The sequence below is a fragment of the Giraffa tippelskirchi genome, chromosome 3 (genome assembly GCF_054371585.1).
Source record: "Giraffa tippelskirchi isolate mGirTip1 chromosome 3, T2T-mGirTip1v1.2.pri, whole genome shotgun sequence".
Classification (NCBI taxonomy): domain Eukaryota; kingdom Metazoa; phylum Chordata; class Mammalia; order Artiodactyla; family Giraffidae; genus Giraffa; species Giraffa tippelskirchi.
Window position 1 is genome coordinate 65,093,689 of NC_137277.1, and position 22,214 is coordinate 65,115,902.

The 22,214-nt window shown below is 42.4% G+C and overlaps 1 protein-coding gene across 19 annotated transcripts in view; it reads left to right on the top strand.

Annotated features, from left to right (window-relative positions):
- Positions 1-22,214, top strand: part of PLEKHB2 (pleckstrin homology domain containing B2) — a 294,333-nt gene that overhangs the window by 51,881 nt on the left and 220,238 nt on the right. For 10 of the 19 annotated variants that reach the window (XR_014080345.1, XR_014080353.1, XR_014080346.1 and 7 more), the window contains exon 9: positions 19,208-19,291. The exons of 8 other annotated variants lie outside the window; for them this stretch is intronic. Coding sequence is in view for 5 of the 11 variants with exons in the window: in XM_081583150.1 (XP_081439276.1) it covers positions 19,208-19,291 (84 nt within the window). In the remaining 6 variants the exon portion in view is untranslated. Of the gene's footprint in view, positions 1-19,207; positions 19,342-22,214 lie in introns of those variants that run through there. One more of the 19 variants, XM_081583174.1, reaches the window with a different exon arrangement.

Below are 22,214 nucleotides of genomic sequence, written 5' to 3' on the forward strand. Positions count from 1 at the left end.
GCCTGTTGCTCTGTTATTTCCAGGGTCTCTTCTTGCACTGGGAAGGATAGACCTCCCTACCTCACTTGAGATGTGGGGTGTGGTGATCTTTGGCTCAGAAACATTGAGGTCCAAACTCTGGTGCCCAGGGGCTGATGAGAAATGCATGTTCCTGAGACTCAAGCACAAAGTCCTGAGGGGGTCCAGGGTGGGCTGGAGTCTGCACTTCCACCAGCCCCCAGGGGATTCTGTCCAGCCTTGACTTTTCCCTGGTCTTACCTGCCCAGTGCCCTACCTGACCTGAACACTTCTGCCTTCCTCTCACCTCTACAAGGAGCATCTTCCCTCCTGCACTCTTCAGTCCCTGCTGACAACCTAGGAAGCCATTCTCCCCCTTCCAGCTAAGCAGTCTGAGAGGAGTGAGACAGTGGGACACAGTGAGGGATGGGTGCCTGGCACAGGCTTTGCATGTCTGTCTGGCCTTTTCTCTATCTGGCTGGTGGGAAATTAGAAGTGCTTCTCTGTGGGACCCAGGAAGGCTGGTGACTCTGTGCCATCCAGGTGACATTCCACTGCCCAGTGGGCAGTGAACCTGGTGTGCTCTTTAGCCTCTCAGGCAGGGCCTGCCTGGTTCTTTCAGTTATCCATCAGAGGCCAGATGAGCACTTCCTGGGCAGAGAATACATCCTGGGTGCAATGGGTGACTGAGGCCTAGAGTTTCTGCAGGGAGGTGTTCTGGGCAATGTGCCATGGAGGCTGTTTATCCTAGTTTCAGCCACCTCATCTGTCCAAATAGGTACGGCAGGTACAAGGGCAGGCTATAACCACCCCACAGACATGCAGTAGGGACCACATGCAGGACTTGGGGCCAGCACTGTGGGAACATAGACAGCATGGGCTCTGCAAGTCTCAGCTGCTTCTTCCATACTGAAAGTTGGAAGTCGGCTCAGTCTTGCCGACTCTTTGTGACCCCATAGTCCATAGAATTCTCCAGGCCAGAATACTGGAGTGGGTAGCCGTTCCCTTCTCCAGGGGATCTTCCCAACCCAGGTATCGAACCCAGGTCTCCCTCATTGCAGGCAGATTCTTTACCAGCTGAGCCACCAGAGAAGCCCACTTCTTCCATAAAGTAAGGGTAATAGTGGAAGTCCCACCCCAGAGGACACAGTGTTAACACACCCATCCCTTCTCTTCTATTCTGCCCCTAAACAGTGGTTCTTTAGTGGCCAATGGGAACCTATTTGAAACACACATTCTCAGGCTCAGCTCAGAAATTTGAGTCACCGGCTGGTCCTTAAATTGATTCCACTGCAAGTTCAGATCTTGAGAATCACTGGTCTAGAATAGACTCATTCACATCCTCTCTTCCTTCCCCATGCTCTTTCTCTCCACCTTGGGAGCAGCTACACTTCCTTGCCACAACTGGTTCTGAGAGTCACCGCTGGGTGTCAGAGCAGCCCCAGGAATGTCCCTGCTGTCACACCTGCTCTCAGGTCCTTCCAATGTCTGCTGTGTCTCCTGGGGCTTCCTAGACTTAGCCCAGAAGAAGAGGAAGTGCTTGGATCAGGGCATGGAGTTGATTGAAATATCTGAAAGCCCTGTACCCAAGCTTTGCTTCCTTGTCACAGGCTTGGGCTGAAGCACCTGCTCCACGGCTCTGCCTCCAATGTTTCTGGGCTGAGAAGGGGCCTCAGGGAGGTCCCGAGAGGATAAGGGGCCTGCCTGAGATCACCCTTGAGCCTTGTCAGTGTGAGGGCTTTGCCCTGTCCTTTCCTCTGTGTGAATTGACTCAAGGGAGTTGTGCTTGCCTGGCTTGAGCTCGCCTGGCTCAAGCCCACTCAGAGCCTACCCTCCCATGTGCGCAACAAACATCTGCACCCTGCTCAGTGCCAGGCACAGTCCTGGGCCAGACAGACAAGGTGGCCACCTTGTGGAGCCAGCAAGGACTCGGCAACCACCCTGCCACAGTGATGCTTGGCCGAGCATGGCCTGCAAGGGACAGTAGGGGTTTTGCTGGGTTTCCAGAAAAGGATAAGGCGGTGCCAAGGCCCACAGGCAGGATAGGCTGGGAGAGAGTGGGACTAGACACGGGGCAGAGGCAAGGTAGCCCTTGGGGGATAAAGACCTTGGAGAAGTGCATGGAGGCCATGGCAGCTGTTGAGTGGGACGTGGGCCAAGCCTTGGGGGTAACGGCACATGTTGTAAAGGGGCCTTGACAGGACTTGCTGAGGGTCAGCTGGAGAGCGGAGGGAAGTGGTTTCTGATTGAGTTCCTGGGTCCCTGTTCCCAGAGACTTGAGGTGGGACTGGGGCAGAGATCCTGGAGAGTGGCATGGAGCAGGGAGCAGAGGGGGTCTCAGGAACTACCAAGTGACCAGCCAACCAGCCAGGATGAGGGAGAAGGGGGGCTGATGGCATGGTGGGTACATGTAGAGAGTAGCTAGGCTATAGAAGGTGTGGACACAGTGTGGTCAGGGGATGTGGCCATAGAGGTTTGACAAGTGGAGGTCGTCAGTATCTTGACATGCTTCAGTGGAAAATGGAGAGGGTGGGAGTATTGGTTTAGGACAGACACCCCCACCCCCACCCCAGCTTTCCATCCCCAAGCCCCTACCTCAGGGGCCTGGCCTCAGGCATTAGGGCTATCAGCCAGCTCTGAAGCTCCTCTTCCTCTCTGGGGATTAAGCCTCTGAGCACACCAGGTGATGTAAGCTGAGCATCTTTGATAGTGCAGTGCATGTGGGCTTCATCTACTTTGAGACCCTCACCAAGGGGGCTGTGGCACATGGGGAGGATGGAAGGTCCAGGGACCACATTTTGGCCTCAGGAGGAGCCACAAGGAGACGCTCAGCTGTGCACACAGTTTGTGTGTATGTGCTCTCCAGATGGCACCCTCGAGGTGCACTCCACATCTAAAGTTGGAGGTGATATCACCATTATTGTCATTTGCTGCCAGGTTCAAGTCTGGCCCTGAGTTGTACCCACTCTGAGTGTCTGGGCCAGGCTGTCACTGGTGCCTGTGTGCCACATGCCACAAGGTCTGTAACAAAACCCTGATCACCAGTGCAGGGAGGCAAGTGCCTGCTCAGTGACCAAGAAGGAGAGCCCTGGAGAGAGAGGTGCCTAGCTGTTTCCTTTAGTCTCATTTGTAAAAGGGGCACATGGCAGCAGCTGCCCCAGAGCTAACATGCAGGAGACACTCTTAAAAAGAGTGTCCAGCATAGGTGAGCACCCTGTGTGCAGCTCCTAGGACTGTTTTCATGGGTGAGGACACTGAAGCCCAGGAAGGTAACCCAGTCAGGGCTCCTGTGACTGTCCCCTCTCCTAGAACTGGGTTCCAGCGTGTACTTGTGGCTGACATGGAGCTAGGTGCTTAGCAGTGGTGGAATTCACTAACACTTGTTGAATATTCAGGGGTAAAAAGTAGCATCTTACTAGACTAACACTTGGGTCAATGAGTGACCAAGCTGATGGAGTGACATCAGCTTGTCCTGGTCTGAAGTGGCCAGTGTAGACAGAGTATAGACAGTGCAGACTGACTGGCCAGTTTTTCCAGACTACATCATGAAGCAGCAGAAACCTTGGTACCAAGTAATGGAAAAGGCCTCTGGTCCCATAGCTATGGAATTCTCAGGCACTACAGAGTTCCCATTTCCCCCAGGATTCAGGCTGCACACCTTCCCAGCACTGGACTGTTCCAAGCCTCCCTTCTTTTCAGTCAGCCACAAGGGGCTTCTGGCCTCTGATCCTTTGCATTAACTATTCCCCCTGCATGGACACTGTTCCCTGCCCCTGTGTCACCCCCCTCCCCTCTTCACTCTTTGCACTTGCTGTTTCTACTCCCTGGACATTCCCTGCCCCAATGTCCCCCCACCCGTCTTCACTCACTGTCTTCCCAGCGTGGACATTGCTCCCTACACAGTATCTTCCCACTCCCCACTCTATTCTGCCTCCCTCACAGCATGCATCTGCTCCCCAGTTAGTTGCAGCTCATCTTTCAACTTTCAACCAAAAGAGCACTTTCTCAGGGAACCCCTCCCTCCTGCCCCGACCTTGGAGACAAGCATCTCATTTCTTTTATGGTGCTTTCCTTTTCTTCACCACTACTCTGGGGCTCCTCCTTCAATACATGTATATTTTTGTAATTATCTAATCAAGACTCTCTGTCACTGAGTGGAATTTGTCTCTGTTGCTTTTCTAGCTTCAAGCCTCCTGTGACAGTTGGGGGACTGGAGATATTGAATGAATGAACTTGCATTTGTTTATATCTCAACTTTTTTCCTATTATTTGCAAGTGGAAGCCACCAGAGACAAGAGCCCACCATGGCATTGAGGCCCTCTGCGGAAACTTGAAGAAGCCTGCTTGAAAGGGGATCTTTGGGATCTCCATTCGTGAGGACTGCCCACATGGGCGGCTTCAGTTCAGTTCAGTCTCTCAGTTGTGTCCGACTCTTTGCGACCCCATGAACCCCAGCACGCCAGGCCTGCCTGTCCATCACCAACTCCCAGAGTCCACCCAAACCCATGTCCATTGAGTTGGTGATGCCATCCAACCATCTCATCCTCTGTTGTCCCCTTCTCCTCCTGCCCTCAATCTTTCCCAGCATCAGGGTCTTTTCAAATGAGTCAGCTCTTCACATCAGGTGGCCAAAGTGTTGGAGTTTCAGTTTCAACATCAATCCTTCCAATGAACACCCAGGACTGATTTCCTTTAGGATGGACTGGTTGGACCTCCTAGCAGTCCAAAGGACTCTCAAGAGTCTTCTCCAACACCACAACTCAAAAGCATTAATTCTTCTCTGCTCAGCTTGCTTTATCATCCAACTCTCACATCCATACATGACCACTGGAAAAACCATAGCCTCGACTAGACAGACCTTTGTTGACAAAGTAGGGCTTAGTCCCCACAATGTGGGGGGACCACAATGTGGTCCAACTTTCTTCCATGCCCACTGCATGGCCCCCTTCCAGTCTGGAAATAGCTGGCACTGCCCCTGTGGGGAGGCCAACCTTTGCCTTCTAATAGGAGAGTTTACCTATATTTAAAGAAGTTTACTTCAGTGAAGGATTTACTTCTGCCATTTGCCTATTTGTTTTACCTGTGTCTTACATGTATTTTGTTCCTCCCTTATTTTTGTTTGTGTGTATGTTTAGTTGATTTTTTTATAGTGTACATTTTGATTCCTTTCTTTTTTTTTACTTTTGTGTATAATTTTTAGTTATTTTAAAGTGGTTACCTTTAACAATTAACAACCATTAACCATTGTTTCAATTAAACAAATTTTATTTGAATAATATCAAGTTAGTATCAACAATATAGAAATACTCTGCTTATATACCTTTCCATCCCTTACATTTTATATCATTATTGTTACAGATTACATCTTCATACATTATTTTCTCATTGATCGTTGATTTTTAATTATTGCTTTATATAGTTGCCTTTTAAATCATACAAGAAAAAAAGAGGAGTTACAAACTGAAAGTGCAATAACATCAGCCTTTATATTTACCTGTGTAGTCATGTTTGCCATTGTTTTTCATTTCTTCTAACTTTGAGTTAATGTCTAAGGTCTTTTCATTTCAGCATGAAGGACTCTCTTAGCGTCTCTGGTAGTGTAGATCTACTTATAATTCACTCCCTCAGTTTTTATTCATCTGAAATGTCTTAATTTCACTTTCATTTTTGAAGGATAGTTTGCTGGATATAAAATTATTGGCTAACAGTTCTTTTTTTTAGGACTTTAAATATGCCATCCAATGTCTTCTGGCCTCCATGGTACAGGTGGAATATCAGCTGTTAATCTTATTGAAAATCTCTTGTATGTGATGAGTCTGTATTAAGCATTAAGCATTCTTTATGTTTGGCCTTTGATAATTTACTGTAATGTGAGTTGGTGTGGATGTCTTATTCAGCTTGGTATTTGTTGAGCAACTTGAATGTGTATATGCATCAGCAGCTTTGGGAAGTTTTTGGCCGTTATTTCTTAAGAATTCATTCTGCTCCATTTTGTTCCTTTCTGTATTCTCCTGAAACTCTGTTATGCATATGTTGGCATTTTTGATGCTATTATACAAGTCACTCAAGCTTATTAATTATTCTCCATTCTTTTTTCTTTCTGTTCCTTTAGTTCAGTTCAATTCAGTTGCTCAGTCATGTCTGACTCTGCAACCCCATAAACTGCAGCATGCCAGGCTTTGATGTCCATCACCAACTCCCAGAACTTGCTCAAACTCATATCCATTGAGTCAGTGATGTCATCCAACCATTTCATCTTCTGTCGTTCCCTTCTCTTCCTGCCTTCAATCTTTCCCAACATCAGGGTCTTTTCCAATGAGTCAGTTCTTTGCATCAGGTCTTCAAAGTGTGGGAGTTTCAGCTTGAGCATCAGTCCTTCCAATGAATATTCAGGACTGATCTCATTTAGGATGCACTGGTTTGATCTCTCTGAAATCCAAGGGACTTTCAAGAGTCTTCTCCAACACCACAGTTCACAAGTATTAATTCTTCGGTGCTCAGCTTTTTTTATCATCCAACTTTCACATCCATACATAATTACTGGAAAAACCATGGCTTTGACTAGAGGGGCCTTTGTTGGCAAAGTAATATCTCTGCTTTTTAATATGCTGTCTAGGTTGGTCATAGCTTTTCTTCTAAGGAGCAAGCGTCTTTTAATTTCTTGGCTGCAGCCACCATCTGCAGTCATTTTTGAGCCCCCCAAATTAAGTCTCTCACTGTTTTCATTGTTTCCTCATCTGTTTGCCATGAAGTGATGGGACTGGATGCCCTGATCTTCATTTTTTGAATGATGAGTTTTAAGCCAACTTTTCCACTCTCCTCTTTCACTTTAATCAAGAGGCTCTTTAGTTCTTCGCTTTCTGCCATAAGGGTGGTGTCATCTGCATATCTGAGGTTATTGATATTTCTCCCGGCAATCTTGATTCCAGCTTGTGCTTCATACATTCCAGCTTTTCTCATGATGTACTCTGCATATAAGTTAAGTAAGCAGGGTAACAAAATACAGCTTTGACGTACTCCTTTCCCAATTTGGAATCAGTCTTTTATCCCATGTCCAGTTCTAACTGTTGCTTCTTGACCTGCATACAGATTTCTCGGGAGGCAGGTCAGGTGGTGGGGTATTCCCATCTCCTGATGAATTTTCCACATTTTGTTGCAATCCACACAGTCAAACGCTTTGGCTTAGTCAATAAAACAGAAGTAGATGTTTTTCTGGAACTCTCTTGCTTTTTTGATGATCCAGTGGATGTTGGAGATTTGATTTCTGTTTTCTCTGCCTTTTCTAAATCCAGCTTGAACATCTGGAAGTTCGTGGTTCATGTACTATTGAAGCCTCTCTTGGACAATTTTGAGCATTACTTTGCTAGCGTGTGAGATGAGTGCAATTGTGCAGTAGTTTGAGCATTCTTTGGCATTGCCTTTCTTTGGGATTGGAATGAAAACTGACCTTTTCCATTCCTGTGGCCACTGCTGAGTTTTCCAAATTTGCTGGCATATTGAGTGCAGCACTTTCACAGCATCATCTTTTAGGATTTGAAAGAGCTCAACTGGAAGTCCATCATCTCCACTAGCTTTGTTTGTAGTGCTGCTTCCTAAGGTCCATTTGACTTCACATTCCAGGTTGTCTGGCTCTGGGTGAGGGATCATACCATTGTGATTATCTGGGTCTTGAAGATCTTTTTTGTATAGTTATTCTGTTCTTTAGATGGGTTCATTTCAGTTGCCATATCTCCAGGTTCATTGGTCCTTTCTTCTGCCTGCTAAAATCTGCTGTTGAAGACCTCTAGTGATTTTTGTTTCAGCCATTGTGCTTTTCAATTCCAGAATTTTGGTTTGACTCCTTTTAATAATTATATCTGTTGATATTCTCAATTTGCTCACATAATTGTATTTTATTCCCTTTGGTTCTTTCCCATGGTTTCCTTTAAGTCATTGAGCATATTTAAGATAGTTTATTTAATGTTTTTGATTAATATTTCCTTCCATTGTCTGGGCTTCCTCAGGAATGGTTCCTGTCAAATACTTACTTTCCTGTGAATCGACTTTTTCTTTGTATGATTTGTAATTTTGTTGTTAGTGTTTTTGAGAGCTGGGCATTCTGAATATTATAATGTGTTTACTCTGGAAATTTATTTCTTCCCTCTTTAAAGAATGCTGAGTTTAGTTGTTGAGTGCTGACCATCATTTAGTGACTCTTCTAAATACACACAAGCATGTGTATATATACACATATGTATGAAGATAGATGACACTAAATGTAATTAAGGAAATATATTTCACCTGAAATGAGAATATCAGTTAACATAAAATTATAAAAAAGAATAAAACCAATGTTCTGGAAGTAAAAAGCACAATAGCTGAAATGAAAATCACTAGAGTCGTTCAACAGCAAATTTGAGTAGGCAGAAGAAAATGTTGATACCTATAAATCATAATGGTACATCCATCCTATTAGTTCTGTTTACCTCTCCTATTTAAAAATGTTGCTGTTTTTGATATAAGATGATTTCTGTTTTAGTCATCAAGTATAATTTATAAGTTATTTAGAGAGAAGTATAATATATTGTATATATTTATATTTCTTCTCTTACTGTTTTTCTTTTTTATTTCTTCTTTGATCATTTCCTTAATGTTTGAAGTGCTTCAAGCACTAGCTTTAGTCTATCTTTAAGTCTGTTTGTGACAAATTATTTTAACTTTCTTTCATTTCCAAATACCTTTATTTCCTCTTTGTTCCTGAAGGATAATTTCACTAAATATAGAAAATTATATTTGGAATTACCTTAGCATTATGGCAGAGGAAGATGCTCTCTTTGTCTCTCTCTTTCAATCTATAGCCAGTAAAACATACATAACTCAGCAAAGGTACCTCTGGCTAACACACCAGGATGCCAGAGAATAGGCAGATGGACTGGAACACATAGAAGAAGTGGAACTGTGGAACAGTGGAGCTGGTGCCTGCAATCCTGGTTCCCTGGTTGAGGCTACTGAGCCACAGCCCCAGGGAATCTGGTAGGAGTAAGGGATGTGGTGCACAGGACTCTGGCCTCCTGGCTGCCTGTAGCCTTGGTAACTGGGTAATAGCAGCAGTGAGGCCTGGGACTTCCATTCCTCACAGTGGTAGAATCTGCAACCTGACAATACCTGACACAGCAGAGGCTTTTGCGACCCTCCCACCCTCCCTCTCCCCTTGTGGAGGTGGAGCCTGTGACCCAGGAGATCATGGACATAGTGGTAGAGCCCACCATCTTGGTGCCCCAGGCAGCATGTCAGCAACCTGGTAGCAGCGAAGCATCAGTTACCCCAAAGCAGCAGACAGTGATGATGACTCTGAGTGATACCTCTGACTGAGATGGTGGAGATTTGGAAAATGTGACTCGCAGTTATAAGCAGAGGCTTCTCAGGTAAGAGAAACCAAGAACATATGTTCAGCTACTGGAAAGAAAAGAAAGGCCCATAATTTCTAACCTGTTGAATACTTAGAATCAAGTTTTTTTAAAAAAGTTTTATCTAAAGTAGAAAGATATTCACTACTTTGGATATGCTGGTGAGGAACAAAGTCTCTTTGCTTTACCAAAGAGACTGAAACTTTAAAAAAAAAAACCCAAACAAATTCTAGAGCTGAAGAACTCAATAAATGAGATGAAGAATGCCTTAAAATTATTGAAAACAAAGCAAACCTAATGGAAGAGAGAATTAGCTGAGCTTGAAGATAGAAATCTATAAATGATGCAAGCAGAATAGGAAAGAGATTTAAGGCCTAAAAAGAGAGAAAATTCTACAAGAGCTATCAAACTCTTTTAGGAAGGAAAACATCATGGTAATGGGCATCCCAGAAAGAGAAAAGAGACAGAGGGAGGAAAGAGTTCAAAGAAATAATAGCTGAGAACTTCCCAAACTTGGGGAAGGAACTGAATATATAAGTCCATGAAGCTAAGATAATACCTAATTATCTCAATGCAAAAAGATTTTTTCCAAGACATATTATATTAAAATTATCAAAAGTAAATTACAAAGAAATTTTGAAGGCAGCCAGAGACCAAAGGATGGTAGCCTACAGAGGAACCTCCATTAGACCATCAGCAGATTTCTCAGCAGTAACTCTACAGGCCAGGAGGGAGTGAAATGACATTCTCAAAATATTGAAAGATTAAAACTGTCATCCAAAAATATCCTACTTCAGCAAAATTTTCCTTTAGATGTGAAAGACACAGCATGAGACCTAACTAATGCTGCCTCCAGGAAACTCACCTCAGCTCTAAAGACAAATGTAGGCTCAAAGTGAAGGGATAAAAGATGATACTCCAAGCAAATGGCAGCCAAAAATATCAGGTTTAGTCATTCTTATGTCAGCCAAAACAGACTTCACACCAAAAAAGGTAAGAAGAGATAAAAATGGACAGTATATAAAAATAAAGGAGAAAATTCAATAATAAGACATAACAGTGATTAATATATATGTAACTAACATAAAAGCACCAAAATATATACAATAATTTTTAACACACATAAAGAGAAATTTACAGTGGCACAATAATATTAGGGGACTTTAACACTCTAGTTACATCAATGGATTGCTCATCTGGACAGAAAGTCAACAATGAAACAGCAACCTTAAATGAAACTTTAGACGAGATGAACTTAATAGGTTTACACAGAACATTCCATTTAAATGCACCGTAATACACATTCTTCTCAAGTGCCTATGGAACATTCTCAAGAGTAATTCCTATCTTGAGACACAAAACTAGTCTAATTAAATTTGAGAAGATTGAAATCATATCAGTCTTTTCTGTTCACAGTGTTATGAAACTAGAAATCGACTATAAGAGGAAAAATAATCAACTATATGCTGGAAAAATCACAAATATGTGGAGACTGAACAACATGCTATTGAACAGCTATTGAGTAAAAAATCAAAGGATAAATCTGCATTTCTTGAAGACAAGTGAAAATGAAAATACAACATAGGAAAAAATCTATGGGATGCAGCAAAAATGGTATTAGGAGGGAAGTTTATAACAGTCCAGGCCTACAATAAGAAATGAAGTGAAGTGAAGTCGCTCAGTCGTGTCTGACTCTTTGCGACCCCATGGACCATAGCCCACCAGGCTCCTCCATCCATGGGATTCTCCAGGCAAGAATACTGGAGTGGGTTGCCATTTCCTTCTCCAGGAGATCTTCCCGATCCAGGGATTTAACCCAGGTCTCCCGCATTGGAGGCAGACACTTTAACCTCTGAGCCACCAGGGAAGCCACAATAAGAAATAAGCAAAATTTTAAATGAACAATCTAACCTTACACTCACCTTGGGACTTCTCAGGTGGCTCAGTGGCAAAGAATCCTCCTGCCAATGCAGGAGATGCAAGAGATTTGATCCCTGAAGTCAGGAAGATCCCTAGAGTAGGAAATGGCAATGCCAGTATTCTTGCCTGGAAAATTCCATGGACAGAAGAGCCTGGTGGGCTACAGTCCATGGGGTTGCAAAGAGTCTCACATGGCCGAACACACACACACACACACACACACACACACACACACACACACAACCTTACACCTAAATAAACTAGAAAAAGAAGGCCAGACAAAGCCCAAAGTCTGGGCTTTGAAGGTAGGAAAAATACAGATCATAGCAGTAATAAATGAAATTCAGACTAAAGATAAAATAAAAGAGATCAGTGTAACTAAGAATTGGTTCTTTGAAAAGAAAAAGAGACTTGACAAACCTTTGACTAAAAATGAGAGGAGGCTCTGAAAAATAACATCAGAAATGAAAGAAGAGAAATACCATTCATAGAAATATAAATGATTATAAGAGAATATTATGAACAACTATATGCCAACACCCTAGAAGAACACCCTATGAACACCCTAGAAGAAATGGACAAATTCTTAGAATCATACAACCTTACAGATTAGCCATAAATATAAAATCTGAATAGACCAATCACTAGTAAAGAGATTGAAACAGTAATCAAAAAACTTCCCCCGAACAAGACGGCTTTACAGTTGAATTCTAACAGTCAAAGAAGATCTAAGATCTATACGTCTCAAAATATCAAAAACAATTAGAGGAGTGAATGCTTCCTAATTCATCTTATAAAGCCTAATACCAAAATCAGACAAAAAATAAAATTACAGGTCAGTATCTCTAATGAACATAGATGCTAAAATCCTCAACAAAATATTAGCAAACTAAATTCAACAATACACTAAAAGGATCCCAAAATCAAGTAGAATTTATTCCAGGGATGCAAGGATGGTTCAACATACACATAGCAATCTACATGCTACATCACAGTAACAAAATGAAGGATAAAAATCATGATCATCTCAATACATACAGAAAAAAGCATCTGACAATATTTGAAACCCATTTGTGATTAAAAAAAGCTCTCAATAAAATGGGCATAGAAGAATGTGTGTTTGTGTGTGCACTCAGTTGCTTAGTCGTGTCTGACTTTTTGTGACCCCATGTACTATAGCCCACCAGGCTCCTCTGTCTGTGGAATTTTCTAGGCAAGAATGCTGGATCAGGTTGCCATTTCCTACTCCAGGGGATTTTACCTTACCAACCCAAGAACGGAACCCACATCTCTTGCATCTCCTTCATTGGCAGGTGGATTCTTTACCACTGTGTTACCTGGGAAACCCATAAAGGAATGCACCTCTACATAATTAAGGTCATGTATGACAAATCCACAGCTAACATTATACTTAATGTTGAAAAATTGAAAGCAATTCCTGTAAAGTCAGGATGAAGGCCAGGATGCTGACTTTCACCACTCTTATTCACAATTGTATTGGAAGTCTTACCCAGGGCGATAAGGCAAGAAAAAGAAATAAAAGTCATCAAATCTGGAAAGAAAGAAGTAAAACTGTCACTGTTTGTGGATGACATGTTTTTAAAAAATATTTATTTTTAATTGATTGATGATTGCTTTACAATATTGATTTGATTTCTGTCATACATCAACATGAATTAAACATAGGTGTACATACGTCTCTTCCCTCTTGAATCTCTCTCCCACCTCCCTAGGTTCCCACCTCTTTAGGTTATTACAGAGCCCTAGTTTGAATTCCCTGATTCATACAGCAAATTCTCATCGGCTATCTATTTACATATATTGGTGTATATGTTTCCATGCTACTCTCTCAATTTATCTCACTCTCTCTCTCTTCTCCCCGACCCTTGTCCATAAGTCTGTTCTCTATGTCTGCATCTCCATTGCTGATCTGCAAACAGGTTCATCAGTACCATGCTTCTAGATTCCATGTATATGTGTTAATATATGATATTTGTTTTTCTCTTTCTGTCTTACTTTTCTCTGTATAATAGGCTCTAAGTTCATCCACCTCATTAGAACAGACTCAAATGCATTCCTTTATATGGCTGAGTAGTATTGCATTGTGTATATGTACGACAGCTTCTTTATCCACTCATCTGTCGATGGACATCTAGGTGGCTTCCATGTCCTAGCTGTTGTAAGTAGTGCTGCAATGAACACTGGGGTACACATGTCTTTTTCAGTTTCTTCAGGATGTAAGCCTAGAAGTGGTATTGCTGGGTCATATGGTGGCTTAATTCCTAATTTTTAAAGGAATCTCCATATAGTCTTCCATAGTGGCTGTATCAATTTACATTCCCACCAGCAGTACAAGAGGGTTCCCTTTTCTCCACACCCTCTCCAGCACTTGTTGTTTGTGTATTTTTTGATTATGATCATTCTGACCAATGTGAGGTGAAACCTCATTGTAGTATTGATTTGTGTTTCTCTAATAATGATTGATGTTGAGCATCTCTTCATGTGTTTATTATCCATCTATGTGTCTGGAGAAATCAGATGACATGCTTTTAAAAATTTTTTATTTTATTTATTTTTATTTTTTGGTATATAATTGCTTTATAATGTTGCATTGGTTTCTGCTGTACAACAACATGAATCAGGCATAAGTATACATATATTCTTTCCCTCTTGATTCTCCCTCCCACCCCCTCCTCCCTTCCATCCCTCTAGGTCGTCACAGAGCAACAAGCTGAGCTCCCTCTGCTATACAGCAGCTTCCTGCTAGCAATCTGTTTTACACATGGTAGTGTATATGTGTCAATGCTAGTCTCTCAATTCAACCCACCCTCTCCCTACCTCCATATCAACAAGTCCATTCTCTATGTCTGCATTTCTATTTTTGCCCTGCAAATACATTCCTCAGTGCCATTTTTCTAGATTCCATATGTATGTGTCCAGTTCAGTTCAGTTCAGTCACTCAGTCGTGTCCGACACTTTGAGACCCCATGAATTGCAGCACACCAGGCCTCCTTGTCCATCACCAACTCCCAGAGTCCACCCAAACCCATGTCCATCGAGTCAGTGATGCCACCCAAACATCTCATCCTCTGTCGTCCCCTTCTCCTCCTGCCCCCAATCCTTCCCAGCATTAGGGTCTTTTCCAATGAGTCAACGCTTCACATGAGGTGGCCAAAGCATTGGAGTTTCAGCTTCAGCATCAGTCCTTGCAATGAACACCCAGGACTGATCTCCTTTAGGATGGATTAACTGGATCTCCTTGCAGTCCAAGGGACTCTCAAGAGTCTTCTCCAACACCACAGTTCAAAAGCATCAATTCTGCAGCGCTTAGCTTTCTTCACCATCCAACTCTCACATCCATACATGACCACAGGAAAAACCATAGCCTTGACTAGACAGACTTTTGTTGGCAAAGTAATGTCTCTGCTTTTAAATATGCTATCCAGGTTGGTCATAACCTTCCTTCCAAAGAGTAAGCGTCTTTTAATTTCATGGCTGCAATCACCATCAGCAGTGATCTTGGAGCCCAAAAAAATAAAGTCTGACACTGTTTCCCCATCTATTTCCCATGAAGTGATGGGACCAGATGCCATGATCTTAGTTTTCTGAACGTTGAGCTTTAAGCCAACTTTTTCACTCTCCTCTTTCACTTTCATCAAGAGGCTCTTTAGTTCTTCTTCACTTTCTGCCATAAGGGTGGTGTCATCTGCATATCTGAGGTTATTGATATTTCTCCTGGCAATCTTGATTCCAGCTTGTGTTTCTCCCAGCCCAGCGTTTCTCATGATGTACTCTGCATAAAAGTTAAATAAGCAGAGTGACAATATACAGCCTTGATGTACTCCTTTTCCTATTTGGAACCAGGCTGTTGTTCCATGTCCAGTTCTAACTGTTGTTTCCTGACCTGCATACAGGTTTCTTAAGAAACAGGTCAGATGGTCTGGTATTCCCATCTCTTTCAGAATTTTCCACGTTTATTGTGATCCACACACTCAAAGGCTTTGGCATAGTCAATAGAGCAGAAATAGATGTTTTTCTGGAACTCTCTTGCTTTTTCGATGATCCAGCAGATATTGGCAATTTGATCTCTGATTCCTCTGCCTTTTCTAAAACCAGCTTGAACATCTGGAAGTTCACGTTTCACGTATTGCTGAAACCTGGCTTGGAGAATTTTGAGCATTACTTTACTAGCGTGTGAGATGAGTGCAATGTGCAGTAGTTTGAGCATTCTTTCGCATTGCCTTTCTTTGGGACATTCTAGAATGTCGACATTCTAGCAATCAGCGAACTAAGATGGACTGGAATGGGTGAATTTAACTCAGATGACCATTATATCTACTACTGTGGGCAAGAATCCCTTAGAAGAAATGGAGTAGCCATCATGGTCAACAAAAGAGTCTGAAATGCAGTAGTTGGATGCAATCTCAAAAATGACAGAATGATCTCTGTTCGTTTCCAAGGCAAACCATTCAATATCACAGTAATCCAAGTCTATGCCCCGAACAGTAATGCTGAAGAAGCTGAAGTTGAACGATTCTATGAAGACCTACAAGACCTTTTAGAACTAACACCCAAAAAAGATGTCCTTTTCATAATAGGGGACTGGAATGCAAAAGTAGGAAGTCAGGAAACACCTGGCGTAACAGGCAAATTTGGCCTTGGAGTACAGAATGAAGCAGGGCAAAGGCTAATAGAGTTTTGCCAAGGGAACGCACTGGTCATAGCAAACACCCTCTTCCAGCAACACAAGAGAAGACTCTACACGTGGACATCACCAGATGGTCAACACCGAAATCAGATTGATTATATTGTTTGCAGCCAAAGATGGAGAAGCTCTATACAGTCAGACAAAAACAAGACCGGGAGAAGACTGTGGCTCAGATCATGAACTCCTTATTGCCAAATTCAGACTTAAATTGAAGAAAGTAGGGAAAACCAGTAAACCATTCAGGTATGACCTAGATCAAATCCCTTATGAGCATACAGTAGAAGTGACAAATAGATTTAAGGGACTAGATCTGATAGACAGAGTGCCAGATGAACTATGGACAGAGGTTCGTGACATTGTACAGGAGAGAGGGATCAAGACCATCCCCATGGAAAAGAAATGTAAAAAATGCAAAAAAGCAAAATGGCTGTCGCAGGAGGCCTTACAGACAGCTGGCGAGAGAAGAGAAGCAAAAAGCAAAGGAGAAACGGAAAGATATTTCCATCTGAATACAGAGTTCCAAAGAATAGCAACGAGAGATAAGAAAGCCTTCCTCAGCGAGCAATGCAAAGAAATAGAGGAAAACAACAGATTGGGAAAGACTAGAGATCTCTTCACGAAAATTAGAGATACCAAGGGAACATTTCATGCAAAGATGGGCTCGATAAAGGACAGAAATGGTAGGGACCTAACAGAAGCAGAAGATATGAAGAAGAGGTGGCAAGAATACACAGAACTGTACAAAAAAGATCTTCACGACCCAGATAATCACGATGGTGTGATCACTCACCTAGAGCCAGACATCCTGGAATGTGAAGTCAAGTGGGCCTTAGATAGCATCACTACGAAGAAAGCTAGTGGAGGTGATGGGATTCCAGTTGAGCTATTTCAAATCCTGAAAGACGATGCTGTGAAAGTGCTTCACTCGATATGCCAGCAAATTTGGAAAACTCAGCAGTGGCCACAGGACTGGAAAAGGTCAGTTTTCATCCCAATCCCAAAGAAAGGCAATGCCAAAGATGTATGTGTTAATATACAATGTTTGTTATTCTCTTTCTGACTTAATTCATTCCGTATAACAGGCTCTGGATTCTTCCACATCACTACAACTGACTCATTTTTTATCCCTTTTATGGTAAACATTCTATTGTATATATGTATCACATCTTTTTATCCATTCATCTTTCAATGGACATGTACGTTGCTTCCATGTCTTGGCTATTGTAAATAGTACTGGAATGAACATTGGGGTACATGTGTCTTTTTGAGTTATGATTTTCTCAGGGTATATGCCCATTAGTGGTATTGCTTGCTTGGTTATATGGTAGTTCTATGTTTAGCTTTTTAAAGAACTTTCATATTATACTCCTCATTTCACATGCCAACAAGGTAATGATCAAAATCCTTCAAACTAGGCTGCAACAGTATGTTAACCAAGGCCTTCCAGAAGTACAACCTGGATTTACAAAAGGCAGAGGAACAAGAGATCAAATTGCCAATATCCACTGGATCATCAAAAAAGCAAAGGAATTCTAGAAAAACATCTACTTCTGCTTCACTGACTACGCTAAAGCCTTTTACTGTGTGGATCACAGCAAACTGTAGAAAATTCTTCATGAGATGGGAATACCAGACCACCTGACCTGCCTCCTGAGAAATCTGTATGCAGGTCAAGAAGCAACAGTTAGAACTGGACATAGGAAAGGGGACTGGTTTGAAATTGGGAAAAGGGTAAGTCAAGGCTCTATATTGTCATTTTGCTTATTTAACTTCTATGCAGAGTACATCGTGGGAAATGCCAGGCTGGATGAAGCTCAAGCTGGAATCAAGATTGCTGGGAGAAGGAAAGTGAAGAGGAACCAAACAGACTCTTGATGAAGGTGAAAGAGGAGAGTGAAAAAGCTGGCATAAAACTAAACATTCAAAAAACAAAGATGATGACATCTGGTTCCATCACTTCATGGCAAATAGATGGGGAAACAGTGGAAACAGTGACAGACTTTATTTTCTTGGGCTCCAAAATCACTGCATATGGTGACTACAGACTTGAAATTAAAAGATGCTTGCTCCTTGGAAGATAAGCTATGACAAACCTAGGCAGCATATTAAAAAGCAGAGACATTACTTTGCCAACAAAGGTCGATCTTGTCAAAGCGATAGTTTTTCCAGTAGTCAAGTATGGATGTGAGAGTTGGACCATAAAGAAGGCTGAGCGCTGAAGAATTGATGCTTTGGAACTGTGATGCTGGAGAACACTCTTGAGAGTCCCTTGGACTGGAAGGAGATCAAACCAGTCAATCCTAAAGGAAATCAACTGTCAATATTCATTGGAAAGACTGATGCTGAATCTGAAGCTCCAATGCTTTGGTCACCTGATGCAAAGAACTGACTCGTTGGAAAAGACCTTGGTGTTTGGAAAGACTGAAAGCAGGAAGAGAAGGGGATGACAGAGGATGAAATGGTTGGATGGCATCACCAACTTGGTGGATATGAGTTTGAGCAAACTCTAGGAGATGGTGAAGGACAGGGAAGCCTGGCATGCTGCAGTCAATTGGTCACAAAGAGTTGAACACAATTGAGTGACTGAGCAACAACAGACATGTAGATGACATCACCCTAATCACAAAAAGCAAAGAGGAAGAAAAGAGCCTCTTGTTGAAGGTCAAAGAAGAGAGTGAAAAAGCTGGCTTAAAACTCAACATTCATAAAATGAAGACCATGGCATCCGGTCCCATCACTTCATGGCAAATAGATGAGGAAACAATGGAAACAGTGATAGAATATATTTTCTTGGGCTCCAAATCACTGCAGATGGTGACTGCAGTCATGAGAAGGGCATGGATATCCATTACAGTGTTCTTGCATGCAAAATCCCATGAACAGAGGAACCTGTTAGGCTATAGCCCATGGGGGTCACAAAAAGTTGGATATGACTCAGTGACTAAGCAAAAAAAAAAAAAAAAAAGACATGGGTTTTGGGTCATCGTGTTTTCATTGTCTTTTGTTTCCATGTATTGATTTAAGCTACCCTTTAATTTCTGCAAAGATCACCTGGTTATTTAGTGGCATATTATTTAGCCTCCATGTGTTTGTTTTTTTTGTAGTTTTTTTTTTTTCCTACAATTGATTTCTGATCTCATAGTGTTGTGTCAGAAAAGATGCTTGATACAATTTCCATTTTCTTAAATTTTTCTAGGCTTCATTTCTGACCCAAGATGTGGTCCATCCTGGAGAATGTTCCATGTGAACTTGAGAAGAAAGTGTATTCTGCTGCTTTCAGGTGAAATGTCCTGTAAATATCAATTAAATCTATCTGATCTATTGTGTTAATTAAAGTTTGTGTTTCCTTATTTATTTTCTGTTCAGATGATCTGTCCATTGGTATAAGTAGGATGTTAAAATTCCGCATTATCATTGTGTTACCATTGATTTCTCCTCTTATGGTTGGTTGGTAGCATTTGCCTTATGTATTGAGGCATTGATATGTTGGGTGCATAAATATTTATAATTATTATAGCTTCTTGATCATTATATATTGTCCTTCCATATCTCTTGTAACAGTTTTTATTTTAAAGTCTATTTTGTCTGTATGAGTATTGCTACTTCAGCTTTCATTTGATCTCCATTTGCATGGAATATCTTTTTCCATTCCCTCACTTTCAGTCTGTATATGTCTCTAGGTATGAAGTGGGTCTCTTCTAGGGAGCACATATACAGGTCTTGTTTTTGTATGCATTCAGCCAGTCTGTGTCTTTTGGTTGAGGCATTTAATCCATTTACATTTAATGTAATTATCAACATGTTTGTTTATCAATTGTTTTGTGCTTGTTTTTGTGGGTATTTTTCCTCTCCTCTGTGTCCTGCCTAGAGAAGTTTCTTTAGCATTTATTGTAAAACTGATTTGGTGATGCTGAACTATTTTAGCTTTTGCTTGTCTGTAAAACTTTTGATTCCCCATTAAATCTGAATAAGATCTTTGCTGAGTAGAGTAAGTCTGAATTTGGCAATAAGCAGTTCATAATCTGAGCCACAGTCTGCTCCCGGTCTTGTTTTTGCTGACTGTATAGAGCTTCTCCATCTTTGGCTGCAAACAATATAATCAATCTGATTTCGGTGTTGACCATCTGGTGATGTCCACGTGTAGAGTCTTCTCTTGTGTTGTTGGAAGAGGGTGTTTGCTATGACCAGTGCGTTCCCTTGGCAAAACTCTATTAGCCTTTGCCCTGCTTCATTCTGTACTCCAAGGCCAAATTTGCCTGTTACGCCAGGTGTTTCTTGATTTCCTACTTTTGCATTCCAGTCCCCTCTAATGAAAAGGACATCTTTTTTGGGTGTTACTTCTAGAAGGTCTTGTAAGTCTTCATAGAACCGTTCAACTTCAGCTTCTTCGGCATTACTGTTCGGGACATAGCCTTGGATTACTGTGATATTGAATGGTTTGCCTTGGAAACGAACAGACATCATTCTATCGTTTTTGAGATTGCATCCAAGTACTGCCTTTCGGACTCTTTTGTTGACTATTATGGCTACTCCATTTCTTCTAAGGGATTCTTGCCCACAGTAGTAGATATAATGGTCATCTGAGTTAAATGCACCCATACCAGTCCATCTTAGTTCGCTGATTCCTAAAATGTCGACGTTCACTCTTGTCATCTCCTGTTTGACCACTTCCAATTTGCCTTGATTCATGGACCTAACATTCCAGTTTCCTATGCAATATTGCTCTTTACAGCATTGGAATTTGCATCTATCACCAGTCACATCCACAGCTGGGTATTGTTTTTGCTTTGGCTCCGTCCCATCATTCTTTCTGGACTTATTTCTCCACCGATCTCCAGTAGCATATTGGGCACCTACTGACCTGGGGAGTTCATCTTTCAGTGTCCTATCTTTTTGCCTTTTCATACTGTTCATGGGGTTCTCAAGGCAAGAATACTGAAGTGGTTTGCCATGCCCTTCTCCAGTGGACCACATTCTGTCAGACCTCTCCACCATGACCCATCCGTCTTGGGTGGTCCCACACGGCATGGCTTAGTTTCATTGAGATAGACAAGGCTGTGTGTGGTCCGTGTGATCAGATTAGCTAGTTTTCTGTAATTTTAGTTTCAGTGTGTCTGCCCTCTGATGTCCTCTCGCAACACTTACAGTCTTACTTGGGTTTCTCTTACCTTGGATGTGGGGTATTTCTTCACGGCTGCTCCAGCAAAGTGCAGCCATTGCTCCTTACCTTGGACAATGGGTATCTACTCACGACGGCCCCTCCTGACCTTGAATGTGGAGTAACTCCTCTCGGCCCTCCTGTGCCCAGGCAGCCCTTGCTCCTTGGGCTTTGGGTAATTCCTCTCGCCGCCGCCCCCAGCCCCCAGCCTGGCCTAGCCCCTGTCGGTCACCACCCCCGGCCCCTGGCCCGGCCTAGCCCCTGTCGGTCACCGCCCCCGGCCCCCAGCCCGGCCTAGCCCCTGTCGGCCGCTGCCCGATCAACACTCATCTAATAAGCTGATCTCAAAGAAGTAGTGAAAAGATAGTAAGCCATTCATAGCGTAGAGCTATTTCAAATCCTCAAAGGTGATGCTGTGAAAGTGCTGCACTCGATATGCCAGCAAATCTGGAAAACTCAGCAGTGGCCACAGGACTGGAAAAGGTCCGTTTTCATTCCAATCCCAAAGAAAGGCAATGCCAAAGAATGCTCAACTACTGCACAGTTGCACTCATCTCACATGCTTGTAAAGTAATGCTCAAAATTCTCCAAGCCAGGCTTCAGCAATACGTGACCGTGAACTTCCAGATGTTCAAGCTGGTTTTAGAAAAGGCAGAGGAACCAGAGATCAAATTGCCAATATCCGCTGGATCATCGAAAAAGCAAGAGAGTTCCAGAAAAACATCTATTTCTGCTTTATTGACTATGCCAACGCCTCTGACTGTGTGGATCACAATAAACTGTGGAAAATTCTTCAAGAGATGGGAATACCAGACCATCTGACCTGTCTCTTGAGAAACCTGTATGCAGGTCAGGAAGCAACAGTTAGAACTGGACATGGAACAACAGACTGGTTCCAAATAGGAAAAGGAGTCCGTCAAGGCTGTATATTGTCACCCTGCTTATTTAACTTATATACAGAGTACATCACGAGAAACGCTGGGCTGGAAGAAACACAAGCTGGAATTGAGACTGCCGGGAGAAATATCAATAACCTCAGAAACAC